At 52.6% G+C, this 27,602-nt stretch overlaps 2 protein-coding genes across 2 annotated transcripts; one reads left to right on the forward strand and one right to left on the reverse strand.

Annotated features, from left to right (window-relative positions):
* The first annotated feature begins 61 nt into the window (after positions 1–61).
* tbcd (tubulin folding cofactor D) lies at positions 62–27,349 on the forward strand. The gene is made up of 39 exons (XM_027021820.3): positions 62–715; positions 835–885; positions 968–1,065; positions 1,158–1,259; positions 1,740–1,886; positions 3,474–3,529; positions 3,936–4,068; positions 5,747–5,792; positions 5,895–6,027; positions 6,595–6,737; positions 7,157–7,217; positions 7,461–7,535; positions 7,800–7,894; positions 12,790–12,946; positions 15,834–15,891; positions 16,485–16,514; positions 16,757–16,842; positions 18,081–18,161; positions 18,243–18,316; positions 18,579–18,696; positions 19,288–19,348; positions 19,522–19,544; positions 19,679–19,710; positions 20,252–20,314; positions 20,588–20,640; positions 20,774–20,855; positions 21,295–21,413; positions 21,726–21,817; positions 22,045–22,185; positions 22,746–22,829; positions 23,025–23,183; positions 23,665–23,803; positions 25,145–25,266; positions 25,548–25,625; positions 25,761–25,850; positions 26,008–26,095; positions 26,271–26,380; positions 26,450–26,534; positions 27,108–27,349. Exons 1-39 carry the CDS (start codon positions 544–546, stop codon positions 27,120–27,122), a joined length of 3,552 nt encoding a protein of 1,183 aa, XP_026877621.3. The 5' UTR covers positions 62–543; the 3' UTR covers positions 27,123–27,349.
* On the reverse strand, positions 8,283–12,148 carry znf750 (zinc finger protein 750). The gene is made up of 3 exons (XM_081715307.1): positions 11,961–12,148; positions 9,005–10,185; positions 8,283–8,895 (listed from the first exon to the last, which is right to left on the reverse strand). Exons 2-3 carry the CDS (start codon positions 10,156–10,158, stop codon positions 8,283–8,285), a joined length of 1,767 nt encoding a protein of 588 aa, XP_081571433.1. The 5' UTR covers positions 10,159–10,185; positions 11,961–12,148.
* Positions 27,350–27,602: the final 253 nt, after the last annotated feature.

Consider the following 27,602-nt stretch of genomic DNA (forward strand, 5'->3'; position numbering starts at 1 on the left):
GAAATGCTGACTCGCAGCAATACTGAGACGGAGGAGAAAAACGAAACGCAACACGAGCCATGTGGCTTTCCGTCAGGGCCGCGTCACGTCACAATAACAGCGCGAGCTCCCCAACAGAGCTGCCCTGCGCGCTCATCGCCAGTTTTATAATCTGTAACTATTTCATATCTAAACTGCAAATGTATCAGAGTTAGGGGGTTAAAAACAACAGTCTGCGACGAGTGGCTCTAGCGCTTAACGGCGATCATTTCGTTATTATAATTTCAGAGACTGAAAAGTGCTAGTCACTCCCATCCTGCAAAACAGCAGTTTAACGGTTAGCTAGGTTGGCTAGTGTTGTTATGCTAGCTTGTTTATGCGTCTCTGGCGTGTCGTTTTTATCCTGTCAGGAGCACCACACCGTCAGGCGACAGGCATCGGAGCGCCTTCTCTTAAACGAGCCAGCTAGCTGAGGGTTGCTCTTATAACGGTGCGCGGTAAGCCGGCTATTTGGCCACTTATCCTAGCCGGGCGGATAGTGAAGAGCTTGCGGACTAGACGGCGATGACGGACGTGTGCAATGGGGACGACGGGTCCGGAGGAGCCGATGTGGTCGCAGACGCCTGCCCCCTCGCCGGCTTCGGCGACAGCGCTGAGACACGGGCCCTGCTGGCGAGTTTAGCGGACCTGCACGCCGACCTTGTCACCAGGGAGTCCGCAGTAGAGAGATTTGTGGGTGAGAATATTCCCGTCTCTGTGGGGGAAGACGTTGACGCTTCCAGACGTATTTGGTGTGATGCAAATCTAACTGAAAAAGTAAGGAAGCGGTGGTGGTGTTTTTTTTTATTACTGCAGTTATAATGGACCGGTATCAGGAGCAGCCCCATCTCCTCGACCCTCACCTCGGTAACGATCTCTACCTAACGCCAAATGCGACGTGTAGGCTCAGCGATGCCTTAACTGATCATTCCCCTGCCTTTTCTCTCAGAGTGGATGATGAACATGCTCTTGGACCTGGTCCGGAACGAGAAAGCACCTCCTCTCCTGGTTCATCTTGGCTTCAAATTCCTCTACATCATCTCAAAGGCAAGAAGGGCAGTCGCCCGTCACCAAGCGCTCCTTCACAGAGGCGTGTGTAGCAGGTTTTCTAACCCTGGTGGGATGTGGTGCTCCCTCAGGTCAGAGGCTACAAGGTCTTCATGCAGCTCTTCCCTCACGAGGTGTCCGACCTGCAGCCCGTGCTGGACCTCCTGCTCAGGCAGGACCCGAAGGACACGGAGGTGAGGCGACCGGTTCCCCAGCATGCCCCAGCCAGTGTCTGATTACCTGTCGCAGGTGTGCAGATGTTCAGGATAGGACTGACTGGTTGTCCTGGTGTTGATGAGCGCAGTTTGTGGTTTTGTCACGATCTCCATAGCTCTGGACTGGGTTGTCTGTTGTTTGCTGCTTTAATCTATGTGAAAAGGTGTTTCAGGAGATGTGTGTCCACGAGCATGTGAAATGGTTTTCTTGGCTTAGTGTTTCATAAGCAATCAGCTGAAAAACCTTCCGCTAAATGTAATGTCTTATCTGTAAATGTTTATTACTGCGATCAACATTCCTGTGAGTGCGAGAGAAGAGGGAGTCACATTTGCTGTTATGTTGTTTGAATCAACCTTGACCTGCTCATATAGGAGAGCTTATTAGTTTGTCATAGCTAAGTGTATGTGAAAGTCTATGTGAACATGCGCATGCTCTCTCTCTCCCCCTTTCCCTCTCAGACATGGGAGACCCGCTACATGCTTCTTCTGTGGCTTGCCATGACCTGCCTCATCCCGTTTGACCTCTCCCGCTTGGATGGCCACCTGAACTCTGACCCCCGGCTGAACCGGGAGCCTGTCATGGACCGTCTCTTGGCTGTGGCCAAGGTAACCTTTGGGTGTTCGTGGTGATCTGATGGTCTCAGTCTCAGTGCAGAGCAGAACACTACACTGACCCTAATACTGATACCAGGGCAGAACACTACACCGACCCTACTACTGATACCAGGGAAGAACACCACACTGACCTACTACTGGATACCAGGGCAGAACACTACACTGAACTACTACTAATACCAGGGCTGTTTGAACAGCTAATACTGAACCTGCTCTGAGCTATATTTACACTGTCAGAGTGATTTGCCATTAAAAGTCTTGTTTAGTCTCATATCTACTTGGCAGTTATTTTTGGGGGGGATTTACAGTGCAGGTGATGTAAAACACTTACAGACTACAAATAACAATACCCAGGTGATGTTTGTAGTCTATAAGTATTTTACAATGCTCACGTGATGTTGGTAGTCTGTAAGTGTTTTAATAATAATAATAATAATAATAATATTAAGTTCAATTTATATAGTGCCTTTCACAGATGCAAGGTCGCTTTACAATGATTGGGGGGGGGGGTATAAAATAAGTAAATAAATAAAATTGACACAAATCGACACAACACAATAAGCAACAAATACGGATAAGAAAAGAGGTTACGAAAAGTGTTGGGAAAAGAGGTGTATTTTAAGTTGAGATTTGAATGCGGAGAGTGCGTAGGAGAGACGGAGAGATTGAGGTAAAGTTTTCCATAGTTTGGGGCCATGACACTAAAGGATCTGCCTCCTGCAGACACGAGTCTAAACTTGGGGATGGAGAGGAGACCTGCATTAGAGGACCGAAGTGTACGAGGGTAAGAGTTGAGCTAGACAGGGAGGTGCAAGACCGTGCAGAGCTTTGTATGTAAGGAGGAGGCTTCTGAACTGAAAGCGTTCAGGGACGGGGAGCCAGTGTAGCTGATGTAGTCTAGGAGTGGTGTAGACTGATTTCCTTATATGAAGGAGGATTCTCACGGCTGAGTTTTGGACATATTGAAGTGAGCGGATGGCTGTGTTAGGAATGCCAATGAGGAGAGGGTTACAGTATTCAAGACGGGAGGTGATGAAGGCGTGAAGCAAGGTCTCAGCATCGTGTGTGGGGAGCATGGGCCTAAGTCTAGCGATATTACGGAGGTGAAAAAGGCATTTTTGATCAGAGACTTAATGTGTGGATCAAAAGAGAGAGGAATCAAAGAGTACATCAAGGTTTCTAACCGTGGAAGAGGAACTGATCAAGATACCGTCCAGATTTAATTTAAAATTGGAGAATTTTGATATTTTGGACTTCGGGCAAATAAGTAGAAATGCGGTTTTATCAGAATTGAGTTTTAAGAAGTTTATGCTCATCCACTGCTTGAGATCTTGGATACAGGAGAGTAAAACAGGAGGTGGTAGGGTAGTGTTGGCCTCCGTGTTAATATAGATCTGAGTGTCATCTGCATAACAGTAGAAATGAAGACCATTTGTGTTTACCTAAAACAACATACAATGCCCAGGTGATGTTGGTAGTCTTCTTGGTGGTTGGTAGTTTTTCAAAGCTATCACTAGAGGCTTTAAAACTGCGTGTTCTGCATCTTTAACGAGCTGTGTATGTGTGTGTGTGTTCCAGGCCTACCTTCAAGTCAGTGACAAGCCACGGGATGCTGCGGCTGTGCTGGTGTCAAAGTAAGCCCGCAATCACCTGTACCGCACATCCGCTCTGGCGTGGGGAGGTGGGTCTGAATGGACAAGGGGCTCATTGGCTGCTGGGCCAGAGCTGTCCCTGTGTATTAAGGGCTGGTCCTCTGCGTGTTGTTTGAGTTCCTGACCAGTAGAGGGCGTGCCGTTCTCTATGTTACATGCTCCTTCTGAGCACCTCAAGGGTTGATGCCCTTTGGACTTCCAGTGTCAAGTTTTATCCAATGTACCATGATATGATGTGTAATATAATCAGCTTCTACGTTACGTTTTAATATTTTTATTGGTTTGGTTTTATTTAAGCAGTTTCCAGTGTACTAGTAAATACATGCATAATATAAGACACATCCTACTGTTAGGTGCTTGTTGTTGAGGTTCGACTTTGCCTGTGCAGGTTCGTCACTCGGCCGGACGTGAAGCAGAAGCGTCTAGGCGACTTCCTGGACTGGACTCTGGCGATGGTGTCCGAGGCCAGTGACCGGACCATGGCTGGCACCGTGGCCCTGGACGGAGCTTTGCGGTCTCTGGTATACCTCTGCTCGCACGCTGGCATCCAGTGATGTTATTCGCTTCAGTGATCATGCATACATGGGGGGGGGGGGGGGGGGTTTGCAGTGTTTAGCTCATAGTTGCTGTTGCCAAAACAAGCTTGGGGCTGGCAACTGTTTTCAAAAAAATACAAAAATGCATCGTTATTTAGCAATTATAAGGTGTGCTGATGCCTGAAGTTGCACAACGTTTATGTCCAGCAGGGGGAGCTGTTGAGCTCTGCTGACAGCAGATTGAGAGCTTAGTTAATAGGACTTCTCAGGAGCAGTTAGGAATGTGCTAGCCTTGCGAAACCTCAGAGTCCCCGGCCCATTAGCACACCACTTTCCCATTGTTTGTACTTGTTCGTGTGAGGTAATCCATATGTTACGTGTGTGTGTGCGCGCACACACTTGTGTACACACACAGGTGCTTTTCAGGTGTGGACTGAGGAGTTTACCTTTAAGCTATAATTACTTTTACAGCACTGACAGGTGTTTCCTCCACCTGTTATAAAAACGCACCCTATTGCTCACACAGGCGCTGAAGCCGTGTGAGCAGCGCATATCTCTCCCCGGTGCCGTCAGCCGACCCCGGCCCACCCTGGCAGCCTCAGCACTGGGACAGCATTCACTGATCTGACAGAGTTTGCCAATTGCTTTCGTTACTGTGATGGTAATCAGGGACTTAACTCTTGGCTCTAAAACTCGCCCTGCATGTTTTGAGAGAGGCAGACACACACACACACACACACACACACACACACACACACCGCTTCTTGCTGCTAGGGCTTGCTGTGGTGCATCTCTGATGCCCGAGGCTTTCAAAACTGGCTCTGTGTGTCGAGAGTGCCCGAGGAGACAAAACCGCCATCGGAGCTTTGCCTGTCGTTAAATGTCACCAGGCTATGGCTTTGGCATGCAAAGACAAGCTGTGCATTCTTTACAGGTTGTTAATTACAAGCGGCTGCTGCTGGCTGCAGATATAAACATATGATCCGACTAACAGGCACTGGGCCGACTTATTTATTTATTTATTACCCTACTTACTACAGCGGTTTTTTTTTTGTTGTTGTTGTTGTTGTTATTGTTGTTGCCCTTTTGTCTGTTTGGTTTGGTTTTGTTTTTTGTTTTTTTAAACCTGGTGTGGACTTGTGTGTTCAGACGACCCACCGGCTCGAATAATTTTGCGCTGAAAAGCGAGTTGGTGGCGTCCAGAATGGAAACGGCATTCAGTTTTATAGCGGTGGCCCGTGGGTAAAGATCAGGTGCGGCGCGTGATCTAAAAAACACGAAGTAACCGACTGTGGAAATGGGGCCAAGGGACGCGTACCTCTTTGACTGAACCCGCTGGTTAGGAAGGCACACGCCTGTGCACCTAACCTTAATCTCCAGGCGATACTCAGGAACCAATGAGGTGGAATGAGGGCTCCTTGAGGGACATGGGTTGTTATTTTCCAACGAATTGCTGTCATGCAGGGTGTGATGGGAAAGCAAGGTGCGGCGGGGATTCAAACAGGGATCCGTGGCCGTCTGGAATGCGGCTGTGGGCGGGGCTTCCTGCTTGAAGGGGGGGGTGGGGTGGGGGGATGAGTGGTCGCAGCCAACCAGACGCCAGAGAAGCCTGAGCAGGCGTGGCGTCGTGTCCGTCTCCTGACTCCGTTCCTCTGTCCACCAGGCGCAGCTCTTCAAGCACGGGAAGCGCGATGACTTCTTGCCCTACGGTGAGTAACGCTCCTGCCCAACCCCCAACACCAACCCCCAACACACCCTCCCCGTATGTGGTGCGCCAGCCAGATCCGAACTTCTCCCCTCCCCCGTGACAGCTCCCACGGTGCTCCGGTGCCTGGACCAGAAGAAGCTGACGGACAGCAGCCAGGCCATGCTGCGCAAGCTCGGGGTGAAGGTGTTGCAGAGGCTGGGCCTGACCTTCCTCAAGCCCCGCCTAGCCAAGTGGAGGTGAGAGGGGCGGGGCAAGCCACACCTCTGCCCTTGTTACCGCCCCCGCGGCCCTTTCGGGTTAACGGAGCGAGGCTGCAGAGGCAGCGGGAGTAAGGCAATGACTGAGCTGAGCTCTGGCGTGACCCGCAGTGGGTGGAAACTGCTTCAACGCCTTTCCGAAAGCACCACTTTCATATATAGATCCAAGCATTCCTGGAAGGCAGATTCCAGAATCCCTGGAAGCTAGCTGTCAATTCCGGTGCCGCCCACGATGATAAAATGTCTCGGTGTTGAATTTCATTGTGTAGCCTGGAATCATTATAAATAGTGTTTTTAAAAAAGTCTTTAAACTTATTCCGGTAGTGTGTGTGTCTCCAATAAGGAATACTGGATTATCACTAATGCCACGGTCATGTTTGTTAAATCATGTTAATTCAGCTCTAACAGAGCACTAACAGATGAACTAATTGACTCTGAAGTTTGTGTGCTGTGGCTGTGTGGATGGATTACGGGTGGAAAGCTTGGGATGGGCAAACAGCTCGTCAGATCATTTCTCTATCATTCGCGTTTCCACTCCCCAACCAGGTACCAGAGGGGAAGCCGCTCCCTGGCAGTGAACCTGGGCCACTCTGCTGTCGCGGGACAAGCGGAGGGCGCAAAACACGACCCGGAGGCTGCCAGCCCAGAAGAGGACTACGACATAGCTGAGGAGGTGGAGAGCGTTATCGGCAAGTGCCCGCCACGTCCTCTCTGCGGTGCTGCAGAGAAATGCCAATGGAGCAGAGGAGAGTTCCCTGCTAAATGTGGGACGAACCGATTCAGTCTCTCAGAGCTTCGAGCTTTCAGTAACAGAACATGCGACTCCCAGTCTCTGTCCCATAAAACCCAGGACCTCTCCACACCCAGGGCTCAGCAGTCCGGGCGGGGCAGAGGGGTGTTAAAGGAACCCAGGTGTGCAAGTTCGATAAGGAGCAGGACTGCAGCGATTGACAGTAGCTCCTAGTTAACTTCAGTAATTAATACTGCCTGCTGGCTTAGCATATCCAGGTGGATTTTTGAACCTGAACCATGCATTTTTGAAGGAAGCTTGTGTGTGTGTGAGTGTGTGAGTGAATGCCGTAACTAAAACCCCAGTGCTTTTTTGCAGAGCAACTCCTGGTGGCTCTGAAGGACAAGGAGACTGTGGTGCGTTGGTCTGCAGCTAAGGGGTGAGCGCGTGTCTTCTGAAATCACTTCCAGCTTCCAACAGTTCTCATACTCACACAGCCAAGTCACGACACCTCTGTGCGGACTTTAGCCGTGTACATCGCGTTAGGCCTGGAGTCCCCGCCGTCCGCTGCCTATCTCGGTAGAGAGACTCGGAGCGGAGACGGACGGACGGACGGACGGACGTTATTTCCAGGGACAAACGGTGCATTAATACCGTGTTGCCTTCCCATAACCCCGTGCAGGATTGGGAGGGTGACAGGCAGGCTGCCCAGAGAGCTGGCGGATGATGTGGTTGGCTCGGTCTTGGACTGCTTCAGGTGAGCTCCACCCTAGCTGGAGACGGAGGAGTCGAGGTGTGCGTGCGTAGCGGTGTGCTGTATTTTGATATCCTAGCCAACCTGCCACTCTGGCTTAAGGACTTTGACATCACTGTGTGGGTGACGTGACCTGTAGTTGCTAATATGGTACTGTGTCATTTAGCTGTTGTCCCTTTAAACAAATCAGTTGTACTCTTTCTTTAACAGCGTTTATTTTTTATTAACATTTCTCAGTATAACTGTGTGTGTGTGTGTGTGTTTCAGCTTCCAGGAGACTGACAACGCATGGCATGGGGGTTGCCTGGCGCTGGCTGAGCTGGGTCGCAGGGGTCTGCTTCTCCCCTCCCGGCTCCCCGATGGTGGGTACACTCGCAGACTAAATTTGTCGCCGTGGATACGGCCGGCTTTCCGCCTATTGCCAGCTTCCTGCCTGCAGTGTTGCTGGTGTCGGACACCATAATCGTTCCGTCTCTGACGGCACGTTCACCAGGGAGCACAAGAACCGTGCACATGGAGCAGGTTTTATAAATATTTTATTTATTTAACGCAACGTTTAGGTGTCTCAATATTGAAACATATGTTAGTATAATGTCAGTTTAGACAGCATAGCCTTTGGCTAAAAGATTACATACATAACAGAACTGAAACGTGAAGTTTGCAGTTGTGCTGCGGGGTGTTAATCGGTTCACATCGTCAGTTCGAGCCTCTAAAGTTTCCGTGTGGTCCAGAAATTCGTGTTTTGGTAGTTCAGCAGTTCTGCGTCCTCCTCCTCTGGGGACGGGCTGGTTCTTTGGTGCTCCATCTCTTCCCCCCGTGGTCTGCGTCCCCGTCGGCCACCCGCTTCTGCCCCCGGGGCGTGGCGTCCGGCTCAGGGTTGCCGGCGCGCGGGCCTGCCGTCTGGGCCGGGCCAGGGGGCCTCTGTCGGCAGCCGGGGGCCTGGGTGTCGGCCCAAGCCGCGTGGGCGGGGTTGGGGGTGGGGCTGCTACTGGAGCTGGCCAGCTGGCACAGGGCGAAGGCGGCCGAGCGCCTGCGCTCACGCTGCTCCCGCTCGGCGGCGCCAGCTACTGTCGCCGGCTCCTGGGCGGCCAGGCTTGCCACCTGGACCCGCCTCCCGTTCTGGGGGCGGAGACGGAGGTCGAGCGGGGCGTCGTCTTCCTCTGTGCCGCCCTCCGAGTCCAAACCGGAGCGATCATCGACATCCCTGTCCGATTCCAGGCCGGCCGCGGCGACGGGTCTCGGGGCCCTCTTGGACAGGTTCAGAGGCGCTGCTTCATCGTTGTCATCGTCGCTGTCCTCATCTTCAGCTTCTCCCGAAGAGAAGCTCGAGGAGGTCACCATGGAGGAAAGCTTCACGCTCTCTCTGAAGGAGAAAAGACATGACATTGTTGGGGTTTACGCCTCATACTTGTATCATGTCTTGACTATTTTTCCAGACTTTCTGCTAATATGGTTTATCAAAGTTCACCTACCTTCCTTGTTTTTGCGCACCGTTCTCTTGCTGATGGCTGCGTGAACTTTTACATGAGTCCTCCAGCTCCGTGATTGGCTCTCTTTCCGGAGCGACGTGGTCCGACTGTCCGGCGCGCCGCGCGAACTCCGCTGTGCGAGGCCTGTTCGGCGACCCCGACGCAGCACATCCGGCCGGCGGGCTCTGACGCAGGGCGCGCTCGCCGCCAGGCTGCTGGCTGCCCTCGGGTCGCCTGGCGTAGGCACCCGGGTGTAGGTAGCTGTAGCCCCCATAGTCCCTGGGGTCAAAGGCTGGCGTGTACATCTCCACCGGTAGGTACCTTGGGCCCTGTATGGCTGGCGCCTGCTCGGGGGGCGGGTAAAGGCCGTAGGGCAGCGGGGCAGCTGGGAGGAAGGAGGGGCCGTACCTGTAGTAAGGGTGGAGGAGCGATGGGCTCGGGGGTAGCAGGGGTGCCGACACCAGGGGTCTGTGGTGCTCTTGCAGGGGCAGGCGGTAGGCCGGGGCTCCGGCCGGGCTCTGCAGGTATGGCTGGTAGAGGCTGTGCGGGAGTCTCTCCGCCAGCGCGTAGGGCGGGTAGTCGGCCGCGGGGGCCCTGAGGGCGGTGGGCGCGGCCCCCTGAGCCCAGCCCGCCACGGGGTGAAAGGCACGCTCGCCCTTGCGCGGGACCAGCTTCTGCACCTCGCCCTCGCACTTCCGCGGGACGGGCGAGAAGGCGGACGACGAGGCACGCTCCGCACCGCGCGCCGCACTCTCAACGCCTGCCGTCTCCGGGGCGGTCTCCTGAACGTTCTCCGCGGGGCTCCTGCCCTCCCCCGCCCCCGGGCTGACCGCCTCGTCCACCTGCGCCTCCGCACTGTCCTCGCCAACGGGCTGCGATGGCCGGGCCGCGGCCGGCTCGGTGGGCGTGGCGGCTCTGGCGGGGGCTTGGCCGGAAGGCGGGGGGCGGAGCGGAGCCCTGGACGTTCTGCTCGAGTGCTCTTCTCTCTGGGACACCAGGGAGATGGAGTTCTTGCACAGGTCGTACTTCATGTGGTTGAAGAGGTGGGACTTGATGTTGCAGGTGAAGGGACACTGAAAGCACTGGTATTTGAAGGGCTTTCCTGGAGGCCGCGGGATGTAGTGGGGCTTCTTCGGCTTCCTCTCCTGAGTTTCCATGTTCACTCGGTTCAGCGTTTGTGATTCCTAGATGAATGAAAGAAAATGCTTGTGATGTTTGCACAGCATACTCACACTCATGCTCAGTGTCATTCTCATCACACCTTTGTAGCACTTTGCGGTTGTTTTGATCAGCATTTACATATGCCAACATAAATCACTTTGTTCACAATAATACAGGCCATTACTCAATACAAATTTCAAATTTCAATGGTAGACCACAGTGGCACTCTCTTAATCAACATGACGTAGCCCTGTCCTGAATAGTGACTCTCTCTCGCTCTCACACACACACACACACACACACACACACACACACACACACACACACACACACACACACAGAGCCGTGTCCTGAAGAGTGACCGTTCCTCTGTTGGCTCTGAGTCGCTGTTTTCCCCCTTACCTGCCGCGGGCTCAGGTTGGCCGTTACACAAAACTATGGGCAGCTTTGCATACACAGAGGCAGTTTGGGGGTATGTGGGGGTGGGGGGTTTGTTTTGTTTTTCTAGGGCTTGTTGGCCCGGCACCGGCCTGGTCGCTACGTATGCGCTCCTGGCGGCCTGGGCGGCAGGTGGGAGTGGTTCTGACAGAAGCACTGCGGGCCTGTGGAAACTCGCTCCGACCAGCCGAGCCGCGCTCACGGCGTGGGAAACCGCAGATGACTGCTTCCCATGACCCTGCCTGCAGGCCGCTCACACACACACGCGCGCACGCACACACACGATCCTGTAATCCCACCCGGCCCTCTGTGACTGTACTCTGTGGGGTTTGAGTCGCGACCAACGCAGACTCGCAGATGACGGCCTCACTCGCTACGCTCTAGCCGTTTCCCCTGCTGACACGCGGCCGTGCTCTTTGTGGGGGCTCCCCACCCCACCCCACTGCGGCATCGGAAGCCATCTGCTTACATCACCCGTGAGCTGAATTGTTAGAGACCGCAGGAGAAAAAGCCCAAACAAACCCAAGATTCTCGGCTGAATCTTCAGGAAAGGTTTATTAGAAGTCAGCGGAGCCTGAAGTTTTAGAAGCCCCGGGGATTATATTGGCAGGGTGAGGACCTGTTGTTTTTTTTTTTTTCCTTCTGTTTGTTTTCCTTAAGAAGCATGAGCGGGCGGGGCCGACCGGGCTCCGCCCATCAGGAACCTGCTCATCGTGCACTGTCGCAACAGGTCGTCAGTCCAGTCCCCCTCCGATCATTTCACAAAGTTTCAGTTGCGCAATGGCTGCTGGAATTAGGTTTCCTTTGTGTTCCTTGCCAATCCAGCCTAGATATTTACCGGTATTCTGAGAGACACGTTATTATCGAGATTAACGAGGTCTACATAAATGCTGTGAATTTTACAGAAAATATTTTTCCCATTCGCATAGATATCATTATTGTCAATGAAAGAAAAAATGTATTATTAACATTGTTGATATTATTTTCTTATTTGTTATGATTTTGTTACTAATGTTCCAATTACCGTGCCCTGTAGGTGTGATGTGGATAGGGAAAAGTTAGAACTGTTCAGAAGGTTTGGCAGGCAGCGCTAACTGTCTGTACAGAGGTTTGGTATTCCCAGTGTGCAGTATGGTACACGGGTAACAGGTGCACTAAACACTCCCTCAGAAAACACCTGCTGCAACCTCTCAACCCAAAAAAAGCCAAAATCACAGAAACCGAAAACTGAAGTTGCGTAAACTCTGGCTCACCAGTTGGCGATCACGAGAAATGATTGTAGTAGTATCTGACGCTTTAGTGTGTGGCAGTCAGCCTGCCAGGCGTGCGGTGCTGACTGTGTGGGTGCTGCTTCCATTACCTGTCAGGCGCTTGCTGTGGATGCTGGGTGAACGGTCCGGAGCGTGCGTCTGCTGTCCGGGTGTGCTGCTGTTCTCGGAAGGCTGCGGAAGCAGCACTGATGCGTCTGCGTGTCCTGCTGTCAGAGAAGTGTCGTGTGTGTGTATATGTGTGTGAGTGATGTGCCTCTGCTCTTTCCTCCTCCTCTCTCTCTCTCTCTCTCTCTCTCTCTCTCTCTGTGGGGTGGAGTCTGTTCTCAGGTAGAGCCCTCAGGCAACACCTCTGCTGCTCTAATATTAGTCAGGCCCCGAGCCACAATTCACAACCACGGCTCCCGCCACTGACTCCGCCCTCCCCGTGACCCAGACCCGTGCCGCCCCGCGACTGGTGCCGTGGTCTGTCCAGCAACAGCCACATCAGCGCGCGCGCACACACACACTTTTGTTGCTTTTTTCTACTAGTTTAACTCATGGACCGGCTACAACAGGTGGATAGACTTTAATAAAAGTTGCCCAGAATGGATGACCAGCCTGGTTTGGGGGTGGGGTTGTGGGTGAGGGATGTGCAGGATGCAGCTGTCGTACTGTCCTACCTGAACTACACACACACAACCGCAACAGCTTGGTCGGAGTGTGTTAGAGGAAATTTGAATAAAGTCTCAGCTAATGCAATGATGCTCATAAGTGCTTGGAGAGGATCAGAATTACTCTGTAGGGTTCTCTGTGCTCTCCCACTGTCAGTCAGACTTTGTAGGGGACCTTTATAATGACTAAGACGTACCACCAATGAGCTATTGGTGTGTGTGTGTGTGTGTGTGTGTGTGTGTGTGTGTGTGTGTGTGTGTCCTCCAGTGGTTCCGCTGATCGTCCAGGCCCTGACGTATGACGAGCGAAGGGGAGCATGCAGCCTGGGCTCCAATGTACGAGATGCCGCCTGCTATGTGTGCTGGGCGTTCGCCCGCGCCTACGACCCCACCGAGCTGAAGCCGTACGTCAACCCGATCGCCAGGTAACCGTGGCCACGTCAAAGCCCCGCCCCTGAACCCACTGCTAAAAGCTTCCCCAGTAAAGGTCATTCAGATGTGACAGTGGTAAGTGGGTTGCCTCTTGTGCGCAAGACCCAAGGTCTCATAAGGATGCTGGGTTTCGTAACAGGCATGTCTTACACCTGTTAATCCAGCCGCTGGTATTTGTTGCCTAAAACCAGTTTTTAATGCCTCTCCCAGTTATTAGACTCTCTCACACACTTCAGTTTATTTTTTGACAGGTTTTGTGTGCCTGTGTGTGTGTGTGTGTATAATGGTAGTGCTGATAGAATACTAGTACTGACAGAAGTGCATTGTGGGAAACATGCATGGTTCTGAGTTACTGTATAATTAAGCCACTTTTTAGTTCTAAGGGTCACGACTTCCCATCAACATCTTTTCATTCTCAAGTTCATTGTGATTTCTGACCCCGACCCATGTGGCCCCGCAACCAGTGCCATGGTCTGTCCAGCAACAGCCACGTGAGCTCACACACACATCTTTTCATTCTCAAGTTCAGTGTGATTTTTGACTGGATTTGACGAGATTTTTGACAGTTTGTTTTGAAATATTTCTTTTTGTAGCATTGATTTATAGCGTTTTGCCTTTGGTTTGCCTCAGAGTTCAAACTCTCATGTTCAGAAGAATGCACACGAGCACGTCTCCGTGTAAGGCTACAGAAGGGGGCTCAGGGGCTGAAGGGTTGCCAGTTCAGTCCCCTGAACAGGAAGATTGTGCTGTCTCCTCCTTCACTGTTGAAGGCTGAAGTGGCCTTGAGCAAGGCACCTAACCCCCAACCCCCTCAGGCACGGCAGCTGAATATCATCCCACCACTCCAAGCATGTGTGCGTGTGTGTTGTTTGAGTGGTATGCATGTTTTATCTGTTGGTGTATGTGCATGCATGTGTGCGTGCGTGCGTCGCGGTGACAGCGGTCCGTCTTTCTCCTGGACCTCGCATGTTCACGTGTTAAATGCAGAGACTGAATTTCCCCTTCGGGAATGAGGGAAGTACGTCTCCTTCCAGGGAACGGGATTTCACAGGACAGCCCAGCTAAGCTGTAGAAATGTCAAAGTGCATGTCAAAGGGCACAATCTCCCACACACCTTCCCAGTTTCGGAACTTTTCGGAACAGTTTGTAACAAACGTCCCTTCCACACGCGTTTTCCGAGCCCCATGACCTTGGGCGGCAGCACGTCCCAGGCGACAGCCCCCGGCGTGAGGACGGCATGCCGACCTACACCAGGCCGACTGGGGCTCCTGCGATGCCTCGCGGCTATGCGGTTGAAGCCATTGTTTCCCGGGTGAAGTTATACTTCCTTCTCAGGTTCATGCGCGGAACAACAGAAGCTTCTCATCTCAAGTGCCTCACGCTTTGCTTCCTAATTCCTTCCTGAATGTTCTCATTTCAGCGCTCTTGGTTACTGGGAAAATGAGGTTATAGTGGTGTGTGGGTGTGGATGTGTGTGTGGGGTGCAGGCAGTGCGTTTAAGAGACTGCACCATCCACACACACACTGCACCCACGTTTGAAGCTGACCTGGTTAGAAACGTTTTGTGTTTCCAGTAGATGGTAAATAAATGTGTCTGTGGGACGATGACTGGGTGAGCCAAACAAACCCGAGAAGGTAATTGGCCAGCCTCGTTATTTAAAAGGTGGCTGTGATAATGTAACGACGAGGACTAAAGAGGATCAAGTGTGTGACGAGAGGCTGTGTGATCTGACATGCCTGCCCCCCCCCGCTCAGGGACAAGTGTGGACCTATCCATAATTGACTGTGCAGATTGGTTCAGGTTATTAGTCACCCCACCTCACCTCACCCCAACCCAACCCACCTTCCCCCCCTTGTCTCTGTGCGCTGCCAGGTTTCGGCTCGGTTGCCTTGGTTTCGGTCCCCTTCTGGCTGAGGCGGCGGGCCTGTCAGGTCCTGTCGCCGCTTCCAGGCAGTGTCCTGCACACGCTCCGTGTGTACACGCGCGCCAACTGTCCCGGGGCCCTTTCCCACAGGCGCAGAGGGGGGCCCCCTTCTCTGCCTGCCTGCCCCCGGGCACGCCCGCTTGCTTGCCGCATGCACGCCTGGCCGTGTGGCCCGAGGTCACGACCCCTGTTGGGAAGGTGCTAGCGGAAGGTCTGGCAAAGTTTACTGGTGTGAAAAAGGAAAACATTTTAATCTAAAGGAATGACACTCCAGTCAACTTTGTCTCTGTCATTGTGCACGCATGTGTGCGTGTACTGGTGAACTCTGCAGATATCATTTCTGTCCGTTTTGTGTTGCTCCAGGCCATTGTCAATTCATCGAAACCACTGCAAACTCTGTGTGCATGCATGCATGCGTGGTGCAGTAACAGCAGTACATCCTTCTCGGTGGGAATCCCTCGTGGGCACATTCACACAGCCTGTCAGTGTGGTAGAGGGGGGAGGAGGTGAAGGAGCAGGCACGACCGGCGGGGGGGCATTCAGCTGGGAAACCCCCCCCCCCAGCACATGAGCAGCCTGCAGTAAGGGGATAAGGTGCCCAGACAGCTGAATGTGTTGCTGCAGGAGAGAGTTTCACAACAGCTCGCAGCTGCTGAAACCAGTGCAGAACGTAGTGTGTGTCACAGGTTCAGTGGTACACGACTCAGCTGGTTCGCCTTGAGCAACGTTAACGTACGTTAGAAACTCAGAAGGTTTAGACGTAAGAAATGGGGATAAATATGTAAGATGAGAAGTAAGGTGGGGAATTATGCTATTATGCTGTGTGTGTGTGTGTGTGTGTGTGTGTGTCAGGTTTTGGATCTTGGGCTGAATGAAACCAATTCCTCCAAATTTAACAAATATTTTTTCTTTCTGTTTTTCATCTGTCTGTGTTTTTTCTTTCTTCTCTGCTCAGTGCCCTGGTGATCACTGCTATCTTTGACCGGAACATCTCCTGTCGGAAAGCTGCCTCGGTGAGTGATGTTAACACACCGCGTCAGTGTGTGCGTGCTGCTAATTCCACATCTGTGTGTGTGTGTGCGTGCTGCTAATTCCACATCTGTGTGTGTGTGTGCGTGCTGCTAATTCCACATCTGTGTGTGTGTGTGCGTGCTGCTAATTCCACATCTGTGTGTGTGTGTGTGTGTGTGTGTGTGCGTGCTGTTAATTCCACATCTGTGTGTATGTGTGTGTGCTGTTAATTCCACATCTGTGTGTGTGTGTGTGTGTGTGTGTGTGCTGTTAATTCCACATCTGTGTGTGTGTGTGTGTGTGTGCTGTTAATTCCACATCTGTGTGTGTGTGTGTGTGTGTGTGCTGTTAATTCCACATCTGTGTGTGTGTGTGTGCTGTTAATTCCACATCTGTGTGTGTGTGTGTGCTGTTAATTCCACATCTGTGTGTGTGTGCTGTTAATTCCACATCTGTGTGTGTGTGTGTGCTGTTAATTGCACATCTGTGTGTGTGTGTGTGTGCTGTTAATTCCACATCTCTGTGTGTGTGTGTGTGTGTGTGTGTGTGTGTGTGTGGAGCTGAGGCAGTAACATGCTCCCTCTCCCTTCCACAGGCTGCCTTCCAGGAAAACGTGGGCAGGCAGGTAGGAGCAGACCGTAACCAATGTGGGCGTTTAACCCCGTCTCCGTCCACAGCTCTCGCTTCACTAACACAGACCGTGCCGAAACACACACACACACGTGAAAAAAACACATGTAGAATCTTACTGTGCAGTCCTTCCTAAAACATCAGTGCGCTCCATCATGCCTTTTGCATGCTTCCAGCATGGACTAGTGTATCCGAATCCAGGCGAGAATGCGCTCAGCTCCGGGTTTCTTTCTGCAGGGTACGTTCCCCCACGGCATCGACATCTTAACAGCCGCCGACTACTTTGCTGTTGGGAACCTGAGTAACTGCTACCTGGCCATAAGGTAAGGCACAGGAACCAGGGGCTAGAGGCCGTCATTGTGAGCGCCACGTCTCCTGCCTTTTTAATGAGCGGATAAGACTGCACAATATATCGTTCGGTCGTTGTTATCGCAATATCGGCCCTGGCGATACTGATACTGCAGAAGGGTTCTCTCCAAAATCACGAAACGTTATAACTGTGTGGTGTGAACATCCTGTCCGGCTATGCTTCAACCTGTAACTCGGTCGCTACAGGCAATTGCATCAGTCGTGGCATTCAGGTGTCAGGTGTTATCCAACAAGTGTGTATAATATTTGTGGGGGGGTAGAGAGAACCTAAGCCGTTCTTTTGAGCACGCTGATGTCCACCGGCTGTGCCGGGGAACGCTGCGTCTCCTCTCGGGAGGTCTGCAGCTTTCTTCTGAAGTCAGATGCAGGAGACGTGTGTTGGCTGATTTGCATAGTGGAGTTGGCAGCGCAACTGGAGCCCCCACCCCGGGCTGCAATGCTACCCGGCAAGGTGTCCAGATCCTGCATTGCTCGAGAATTGGAACAATGCAGAATATTCTAGCCTTAGGGCGACAAAGCCACACGTTCCGCAAATCACATCCTCCTTTGTCTAAGAGCCTCCGCCCGAGGCATCGCTCTGGAAATCACCATTCAGCCGAGCAGAGGCGTTCAGGGCCGGACCTCGAATCCGCCGTCTGGTCCTGGATTTTTTCATCATTCTGAGTTAATTGAAGACTTAATGTAAGCAATATGGCTTCTTTGTCAACACACCCATCTTGAGGGTAAAGGGATGGTGAAAAATCAGTGGGCCCTTGGCCTGGTATACATGTGTGTTCTGTAGTATAAACTGACTAACAGTCCTTGTAAAATCCAGGACTGGATGTGGGCTTCGAGATCTGGAGTTTAAAACCTCAGTCCTAAAGCACTGGTCAGGAAACCTGAACCACCGTGCCTGAGGGCTAGTGTGTGTACTGAGTGTTCTATTAAAGGTGGTGTTACCTGGGAATGAAACCCACACCAACTGCTGACTGCACCTTTAATTAGGACGTGATTGGTTTGTGGCTTTTAAATAAATGTGTGTCACTAACAACCAATGAAAGCTTCCTAACTGATCCACACATGCAAATACGTGTGTATGTGTGTGTTAGTTGGATGGATTAGTGTTTTTGGGGTAGGAGTTTTCCATTTGAGGACATGCTGCCCTTTGGGGTAAAACTCCACCCTCTCTACACCCCCCCCCCCCCCCCCCCAGTGTCTACGTAGCAGGGTTCGAGGAGTACACCAAGCCAATGATTGACCACCTGGTGACCCGGAAGATCAACCACTGGGATGGGTAAGGGAGTGGAGCAGCCTATCGGCCTTTCCATGCGTGTTGCTAAGGCATCTAACCAAAGCCCTCTGCTTCCGCGTCCAGGACAATCCGTGAGCTGGCCACCAGGGCACTGCACAACCTGACCCCGTGTGCCCCGGAATACATGGCCAACACAGGTGAGTGCAGAGGGTGGGCGGAGCTTTTGCCAGGAAGTGACCCAGAGTAGATAAAGCCTCACGGGTCACCGAGCAGAGGCGATGTTGGTTTAACGCTGACGTAATATCTTTCCAAATACATGTGGCACATCCTGATGCGTCTGATAAAGTAGTTTGTAGTGACTGGGACATGCAGATCTGATTGACAGGTCAGACTCTGGTGGTAGGACGTCACCTGTAGGTGCAACCAGACACAAACATCAGGGTGTTCTTGTCTTCCTAGTGCTTCCTCGGCTGCTGGCGGTGGCCACAGGGATGGACTTGCATGGCCGGCACGGGGCCATCCTGGCGTGTGCCGAGATCACTCATGCTCTCTACACGCTGGGCTGCCGGAGCAACAGGTAACGTCACATGCCTGATTGACAGTTACAAGCTAAAAAAATACATCCAGGCTCTGATAATGATTTATACTTTAACCATGCAAATAATCGTTAAGACACGTGCTCCTATGTAGCGGAAGCTTCCCTGAAAGTGAGCTGCTTTGTCTGACAGCAGCACGCCTACACACACACACACATACACACACACACACACACACACACACACACACACACACACACACTCTCACACTGAGTGCTCCAGGTTTATCTCAAATCGCCATCTCTGCATGGTGTGTGGGACCAAGAACATGCCAAGACACGGACGGCTGTGTCAGGCGGGGTTATTCCCCTGACCTCCTCCTAAGTTCAAGCGTTGGTACTGTGTCTACAAACACACGTTCTCTAGGCTTCAGGCGAGGTTGGTAAACGCCACCTCCCAGCTTGGCTTCAGCGCCTGGCGGCATCTTCGTTGGGAACACCAGTAGGACCTGTGTGTGTGTTTGTACATGGCTTGCATATTTCCTGGGTCAGTAAAGGCATTCAGACCCACCCATGCAGAAGGCATGAACATTCCATGCTGCCAAACACGCGTCTAACACACAATTTTTTCAGGCCAGTCACTGACCTCCTGACCCCAGACACCATCCAGGGACTCCGAGGCCTCCACCAAAAGGCAAGCAGAGTTTAACCTCTTGGTCACGTTTATTCATGATGCCTTAAAACTTTATTTTATATGCCTGTTGTTTTGCTTTCGTTAATTTGCTGGTTAATCTGCTGCTTGCTGACATGTCAGAAGTTCAGTATGTTTTTAAAATTTCCCCTCATAAAACATCTCTGCCCTCGCAGCTCTGTGACAGAAAGCAGTACAGGTGAGCATTTCTCTGCCTGCTCTCTCACACACACACACACACACACACACACACACACACACACACACGAGCGCGCTGTAGAAGGGGACACCCTGTTGGAGCGCTGAACTGTACCGGTGTTTCTCCTCCCGCAGGGGTCTTGGCGGAGAGCTGATGAAACCAGCAGGTGAAGTTCCTTTCCTTCCCAACTATGTGCCAGACTTTGCCCATCCCCGCTTAATCCGACAAGCTATGCGGCCAATCAGGGCGTCCGGAGCGCCTGTGTTCCTGAGTGTGTTTCCCGAGGCTGTACCTGAAAAGCTCCGGGAGCAGGGCGGGGTCTGGCCTGTCTTTCAGCTGTCGTGCAAATCCGTCTGCGCTTCGCCCGTGGCACTTTCTTTTTTTGTGTGTGTGTGTGTGTGTGTGTGTGTGCGTGCGTGTTGGTGAAGTGGGCGCAGCAGACGCGCCACAGATCGCCCGGGTTCGGCCGAGGTGATCGGGAACGGGTTGGGTGCCCTCTCGTGCGTCATGGAAGGGACGGCAACACCTGCCGCACTTAACGTGCCTCGCAAGAGGGGACAGGAGCTCGAGGAAGTGGCTGTCACAGAATGACGTGCATGCTTTCGTGGGCCTGCCATTTCTACCACATAAACCGTTGTGGCGCGCGGCGGAATGCCTTCACCTCTGACCCTGACTGTCTGTTCTCTCTCTCTCACCTCTGCCTGCAGTCTGCATCCTCATCCAGAAGCTGTCCCTCTCCAGGATGCCTTTCAGAGACGACCCCGTCATCGGTGAGCCGGCTCCGCTCGTCAGCGCCGCTCCGTGTCGGTCATGTCACGCACAGCTGTTGATCCTATATGAGCTCTCGCAGCACTACTCAAGCAAGATCTGAGAACATGTCAGGTTCATTATGGCCACACAGCCCCCGTGCTGCTCTGTGTGATGACCCATCCCCCCCCCCCAGCCCGGTTGTTGTCATAGGAACGGTAGAGCAAAGACAAACGGAGAGCGCTGTGTAAGAAAGGGGAGGGATTGTGTGCACTAATGGCGTTTGTATGTTACAGCTGACTGGCAGTCTCTTCTGGATGAGACTCTGAGTGCCAAGCATAGCATACAGGTACAGTGGTCCTCATGGAGTCGTGTGGGGTAATCTGTGCGTGCGTGTGTGCACTCTATCTTGACCATTTTATATGCATGTTTTTTGTGCATTGCTTGACGTGTGTGTCTGTGTGTGTGTATGACCTGTGTAGGCGGTAGCAGTAGCTGCTCTGGCAGCTCTTTGTCAGGAGTATTACCAGATACAGCCAGGGCTGGCGGACCCTCACATGCAAGGTAACTGATAGGGTGTGTGTGTCCAGTAGCAGGGTGTCATGTCTTTCTGCCTGTCTCTTCACTATTAAGGGGATTGTTTGTGTAAATGTGTATGCCAATGTGTTTGTGTATGCCAGTAAATTCCCGTGAAGTTTGTGTGGGTATGCCTGTGTTTGTGACGTGCATGTGCGCATGCAAGTAAGTTCCATTGAAGTGTGTGTGTGTGTCAAATACCTGCCTGTGTGCATGTATTCAATGAATTCCAATGGTAGGATTCCAGACTATATTTTTGTCTGAAGTATGTTTCCGTGTGTGTGTGCGTGCGTGTGCGTGTGCGTGCGTGCGTGCGTGTGCGTGCGTGTGCGTGCGTGTGCGTGCGTGTGCGTGCGTGCGCGTGCGTGCGTGTATGTGTGCGTGCGTGCGTGTGTGTGCGTGCGTGCGTGCGTGCGTGTGCGTACAGAGCAGCTGGTGAGCCGGTATCTAACAGCACTGAGTTCTGCAGAGGTCCAGGGTCGCTGTGGTTGTGCTCTAGCTCTGGGAGCTCTCCCTCCGTTCATGATCCACAACAAACTCCAGCAGGTAGGAGCCCGTACCACCACCCAGGCCCCACCCACACACCCAGACCACAGCCGTCTACGGTCACCGCCTGTGACGAGGCAACACTTCACACAAACAAGCCATGATTAAGTGTCGATGCACGTGGGCAGGCTCGCCGGAGGTCCTCGGCGACCGTGGTTTCCCCAGCACACGTGTTCAGGCTTGTGTCAGGAGTGAAGGCTGAGAGTGGGGGGCCAGTTTAATGCCTGCCAGGCCTTGCCCTGGCCTGGTTTGGGTCTAGGTCGCCGGCCGAGCAGGCGGGTGTCTGACGGAGACTGATATGCCGTTCCTCAGATCCTCCACGGCCTGCAGGAAGCCTGCAGGGTGGTGCGGGGGATGGAGGGCTTCACGGAGGCCCGCAGGGATGCAGCCGTGGCACTGGCCAGGTGAGTGGCCTCTGTGCTCCTCCTCTCTGTCCCCACCCCTCTGCTCTGCCCCTCTCTCCTGTGCAGGGCAAGTTGGAAGGAGGGTAATTTGCGACTGGCGCGTCAACCCACCCGACCTGAATTTCATGATCTTACTACAAGATGCGTCACGATCCGCTTTATAGCACTGCCTTTTCTTACCCACCTTCTACGTGTGCGTGTGCAACACCTTTCCTCCTCTCTCCTAGGGTGTGTGTCACAGTGGGAGCCAGATCGCAGGGCAGTCCGGACAACGTGGTGTGTGAGGCGAACGTGGCCGACGTGTACGAGGCCCTGCTGGACTGCATGGGTGACTACACCACAGACAGCCGAGGGGATGTGGGAGCCTGGTGAGTCCCTCTGACGCCAAGCCTTCCCCTCCTCCACCACCAGGGGGCCAGAGGGCTGGAAAGGTTCTGGGTCACCAGCGCACCCCACTGCTCACAGCAGACATTGTCCAAACCTGGGACTAGTCAGGTGTGCCGGACTGGAGAGTCACTGGGGTCCTCCAGGAGGCACCCGGAGCTAGAGAGAGTGTGGAAAGACTTGCACAGACACACACGGGCGTGCACACACACACACACACACACACACACACACATGCATGCGCATGCATGCATACATACATACATACATACGCATCCACGCACATGTACATGTATATGCACACTTACACACATACATTCACACACAATCACATGTGCACTCACACCCCAGGGCCGAATCCTTCAGATCAGAGGTGGGGTGTTGGCTACAAACAGCACACCCCTAAATCCCACCACAAAGCCCAGCAGAGGTAATCACGTTCTGACAGTCTGGATCTCGTCACTCGTCACTATGACTACCTTGGCTACAACACTGAGGCTGACCTTCAGCGTGTGTTTGACCCTTGCTCCCTGCTACGTTCCAGGGTTCGCGCGGCAGCTATGACGGGTCTGCAGGATGTGACCCTGCAGGTGGCTGGCTCTTCCCCCGAGCTCCTAACTCCTGCTATGTGAGTCTGGCCCCACCCATCTTTGACACACCCATCCCTTTATGTGTGTGTGTGTGTGTGTGTGTGTGTGTGTGTGTGTGTGTGTGAGACCATGACATAACCGTGACCATGACAATATCGCTTCTCTTTGACATAATAAATAGACATTCGAGTTCCAACTGTCTGCTTGCCGTGTGTGTGTGTGTGTGTGTGTAGTTGCCAGCGCGTGATGAGCTGCCTTGCCCAGCAGGCTGCCGAGAAGATCGACCGCTACCGGGCGCATGCCGGCGCTGTCTTCCTGCGTCTGCTCCACAGTACCGAGCCTGCAGTACCCCACCTCCCCCACCGGGAGGAGCTGCTGAGCATTTTCCCTCCGTGAGTGACTCAGGGTGCCTCTGTTGCCACGGCCTGCACAACCTTACATATCACTCTCTAATCTCACGTGACTGTGTGTGTGTGTGCGTGCACGCGTTATGAGGGTCTAAGTTCTTACCATCACATTCTCAGTGGCTGGGCGCTTTTGTGTTACTAATGCTAGTAGAGAGAGTGGCAGTGAGAGACTGACCTGGGAACAGCTCTCCTACCTGAGCTTACGAGTCTCTGGGTTCATAAATAACACATTGCAGCACGTTGGCTGTGCGTCTCTCCAGAGACCGACAGCACCGTTAAGCGTGGATTGTCTTCACTGCATGGTTTGATATGTGTGGAGGACTGTGGAACGTATGATTATGTGCATGGGAATATGCCATGGTGTCCTTATCATTGGCTGGTTTGGTCAGGTACTGTGTGTGTGTGTGTGTGTGTGTGTGTGTCTGACCTCCTCTGACGTGCCGTTCCCCTGCTCGCTGTCTTGCAGTGAGGAGGCGGAGTCTCTGAACTGGATGTCGGCATCGGAGGCATTCCCACGTGTGACTCGTCTCCTGAGCCTGCCCCTCTACCGCTACCACACACTGCTGGGCCTGGCTGTGTCCGTAGGCGGCCTCACCGAGTCCACAGTACGTTCTGTCTCTCCGCAGCTCAGACACGCCCCACAAACACAGGCAGGCCTCAGCCGATCCACCACTACCATGGTAAACACTCCTAAATTCGGCAATCCGGGAGCGGGGCCCGCTCTCTTCAAATCGGCCCACTAGATGGCGCCATGAGCCACTCAGCTGCGTCGACCTTTGTCGATGGGTTGGTGTAGGTATGAGGGTCAAAGGCCAGTAAGTGCAGATCAGAGGCTTTCGGATGTCATGGATGTCATCACGTCTTGCCGTTTGATCTCAGAAGACAGGTTTGGCGGGGCAGATCCACAGCGCCCTCCAGGTTTCCAGATGATTCTTTTAAATGGTTTGAGTGGTCCGATGGGACGAACTCCATGTGAACAGCTCGTTCTGGAGAGGTGTTCGGACGTGAGGAGTGCGGCTAGAGCTGTGGGTCAGAGGTCAGTGAGGGCAAACGTCCGTGTAGGGTTGCGAGGTGAGCTGGTACCTATGCCCCTCTAACTCCAGCGGACGAATGAGACCTCTGAAGTAAAAGCGCTCTGTGTGAGAGCTCCATCTCTTTCTCTCCCTCTCTTGCTCTCTCCATGTCTGTCTTTCTCCTCACTTTCTCATTTCTCAAGGCCAGACTTTCTCAGTCTTTTCTCACTGTTTTCTTCTACACTACTTCGCTTTCATTCCCCCCCCCCCACTTCACACTCGTTCTACACTCTGTGCACATGGCAGAGATCTTTCAGCTTGGAGCCCTTCTGCCTTGCTTCTGGTCTTCCGTTATCATGAAAAATAAGGTGAGTTTGTTTAATAGGTGCTGGGATCTTCGTGTGCTCCAGCTCCTCCACCAGCAGCGTGCACAAACACTTCCCCTATCCCTCCCGGGCCGATCAGCTCTCTCCCTCTCCCTCTCTGATGAGTATTGCGCAGCGTTTGCTGACTGTGCCAGCATGAGCAGACGTGCGAGACGTTCTCACTGTTGCCATGGCATGCGAGGAAAGTTCTGCGCTGGGGTTGGGCGATACAGCCTTAAAATTGATAATGCCCCATGTTTCGATAAAAGTTTATTATCACACACGTGCTGTGCATTTATTTCGGTACGCGTATCTCGTAGCGATCGTTTAGATCGGCCCTACAGGCGCCCAGCATCTGCTCTCTCCTGCTTGTGTGGAGATGCCGTGAGGGGGAGTGGCGAAGAGGAAGGCTCATTGCTGTCGTGTGTGTGTGTGTGTGTGTGTGTGTGTGTGTGTGTGTGCGTGTGTGTGCGTGTGTGTGCGTGCGTGCGCGTGCGTGCGTGCGTGCGCGTGCGTGCGTGCGTGCGCGTGCGTGCGTGTGTGTGTGTGTGTGTGTGTGTCTCCACAGGTGCGCTTCTCCTCCCAGTCCTTGTTTGATTATCTGAAGACTGTCCAGCAGGATGGCGCTGCCCTGCTGCAGTTTGGAAACACGCTGCTGCAGATCTTCAGAGACCACCTTCACAACGACAGGTGGAGCCACGCCTCCTTAACATAACCACGCCTTCTATAGCTCCTCCCAGTCACGCCTCCTTAACATAATCACACCTCCTCCAGCACATCCCAGGAGAACTCGTGTCTGTCTGAGCAATGTCGTAATGTCAAAATGTTGTTTATCTGTGTCTGCTGAGACATTTTGTACTGGGACTTTTGTACCACAGAAGGTCAACCCCTAACATGTTACAGTTTTGAGGGAGTTGGGACTCCATACATGTGAGTTTGTGTCCTGTCCCGCATGGTTGTCCCTCTATCAGAGTGTCTGTGCCTTTGCTGAAGATGCTGGACCAAATGCTGTCTCACGGCTGCTTCGAGCTCTTCGTCCATGAGGACAGGTGAGCAGTACACACTCAGCCTCTGCCCCGCCCCGGGGAGGCGGAGTGGCTCACCAACCTGCTCACGTGAATGTGTGTCTGTGTGAGGTTAATGCTATTATTGCTATCTCTCACTCTCTCTCTCCATCCCTCCAGTCATCCATTGTGTGTTGAGCTGCTGGCTCTCTGTAAAGAGGAGATCAAGAAGTCGAAAGACATTCAAAAGCTACGATCCTGCGCAGCTGTGTAAGGACTTCCTCCTGTACACGTGTACACACACACACCATCACCATCCGTGTATCACTGATAATTTAGGATTCTGTGCAGATGATACAGTAATAGATCAACATTTCCTAAATTATATTTATCTATCATTACTGTGCTCTCTCTCTCTCTGTCTCAGGTACTGCGGCCTCATCCAGTTTCAGGGCAACGTGAGGAAGTTGATCCTCGTCCAGCTCATGCTCCTGTTGTGTCACCCCTTCCCTGTGGTGAGTGTGTGTGTGTGTTTTTATATTCCGCTGTATATCACACCACCTGGGCAAAGCTGCCAAGCCACTCTGATGCTGGCAGTACGATGTCATTCTCTCTTCGTTTCCTTTCCTCTGTCTCCGCATTTGATTCTTACTCTTTCGTTTGGTATTTTTGTAAATCCTCTCTCTCTAGATCAGAAAATCTACCGCTAGTCAGGTGTACGAGATGCTGCTGACCTACGATGATGTTGTCGATCTGGCCGTGCTGAATGATGTCACGACTGTGCTCAGTGACACTAACTGGTAAGTGCCCACATGAGGACTCCTCTGACCCTGAACCGCCCTCAGTGACCTCATTGTTCCGTCTCCTAGGGAGAGTGACCTCACCACGCTGCGGGGCTACAGAAACCAGCTCTGTGATTGGCTGGGAGTGCCACGCCCCACGTTGCTGGCCAAGGTAACATGTTGAGACCTTTTAAGAGACTGTAATCCAACATCTACAACAACTCTCATCTCATCACAACTCTCAGCAAACTCTCATTGCTGTTTTTCCTATTTTATTTATGATTATTAATTTCTTTAGTCTGCTTGTAATGGGTGGGTGTATTTGGGAGATGATGGTTATGAGCCCACACCACCTGACGTTCATGTCTCTGCTCTCAGCAGTTCCTGAGAGCATCACGCTCCTACACCATAGACTTTAGACTAGTGTCCAGGTCTGAGTCAACCGGAGTTGTTTTGTAACATCCGCCCAATCAAATCCCGGGTTGATACAGTCACGTCCAGCCCAGCGTTTTCCCATCATGTTTAGGAAGTAAATGACATTTTGGCTTCTGAATCACATTGACGTTAATCATTAGTCTGTGTTTTAGCGCTACCGTTCGCCTAGGAAGTCTGTGTTTTATACAGATGCCACAGGACCTTCCTCAGCAGGCCGGGTGGTTCCACTGGTTTCCCCAGTGGTGCTGAAGCCCAGATCTGTGAGCGTTCCTGCGTCCCACTCATGTGTCGTCCTGTTTGTATCCTCCAGAGTCCAGCGCAGTAGATGCACCCAGCTGCAGGAACTCCGTGGGTCTCCCGCCGACGCCACTGCGTGTGCTCTGGTGTTCCGTTGCCTCCCTGCCACTCTCCGTTCCCACACATCTTCCTCTTCGTCTTCTGATTGCTGAGCTGGAATGTCGGACAGCCCTCTGATAGGCTGTGGGCAACAACAGGCAGAATGTTTTAACCTTCCTGTAACTGTTATTGTCTGTTAATAAATCTAAGAACACATTTTTTATTTTTTTTTTGGGGTGGTGTTACGGTTTCTGTAGTGTTGTTTTTGGGGGGGTTTTGGTGTCCGTTCCTCATTATGATTTCAAATCTCACACCCTTCGTTCCAAGACTGGACAGTGTATAAAGAGTCCAGTTTTGTAGACTCGCCAGTAGTTTTCTCAAAAACGCACATCCGTCGTGAGGAACTTTTAGGTGAACCCTCCCAGGCTAAGATAACTGGGTTAAGAGACAACCCGAGTGTAGAGGGCAG

Source organism: Electrophorus electricus, chromosome 6 (assembly GCF_041902795.1).
Source record: "Electrophorus electricus isolate QZ-2024a chromosome 6, ASM4190279v1, whole genome shotgun sequence".
Classification (NCBI taxonomy): Eukaryota; Metazoa; Chordata; class Actinopteri; order Gymnotiformes; family Gymnotidae; genus Electrophorus; species Electrophorus electricus.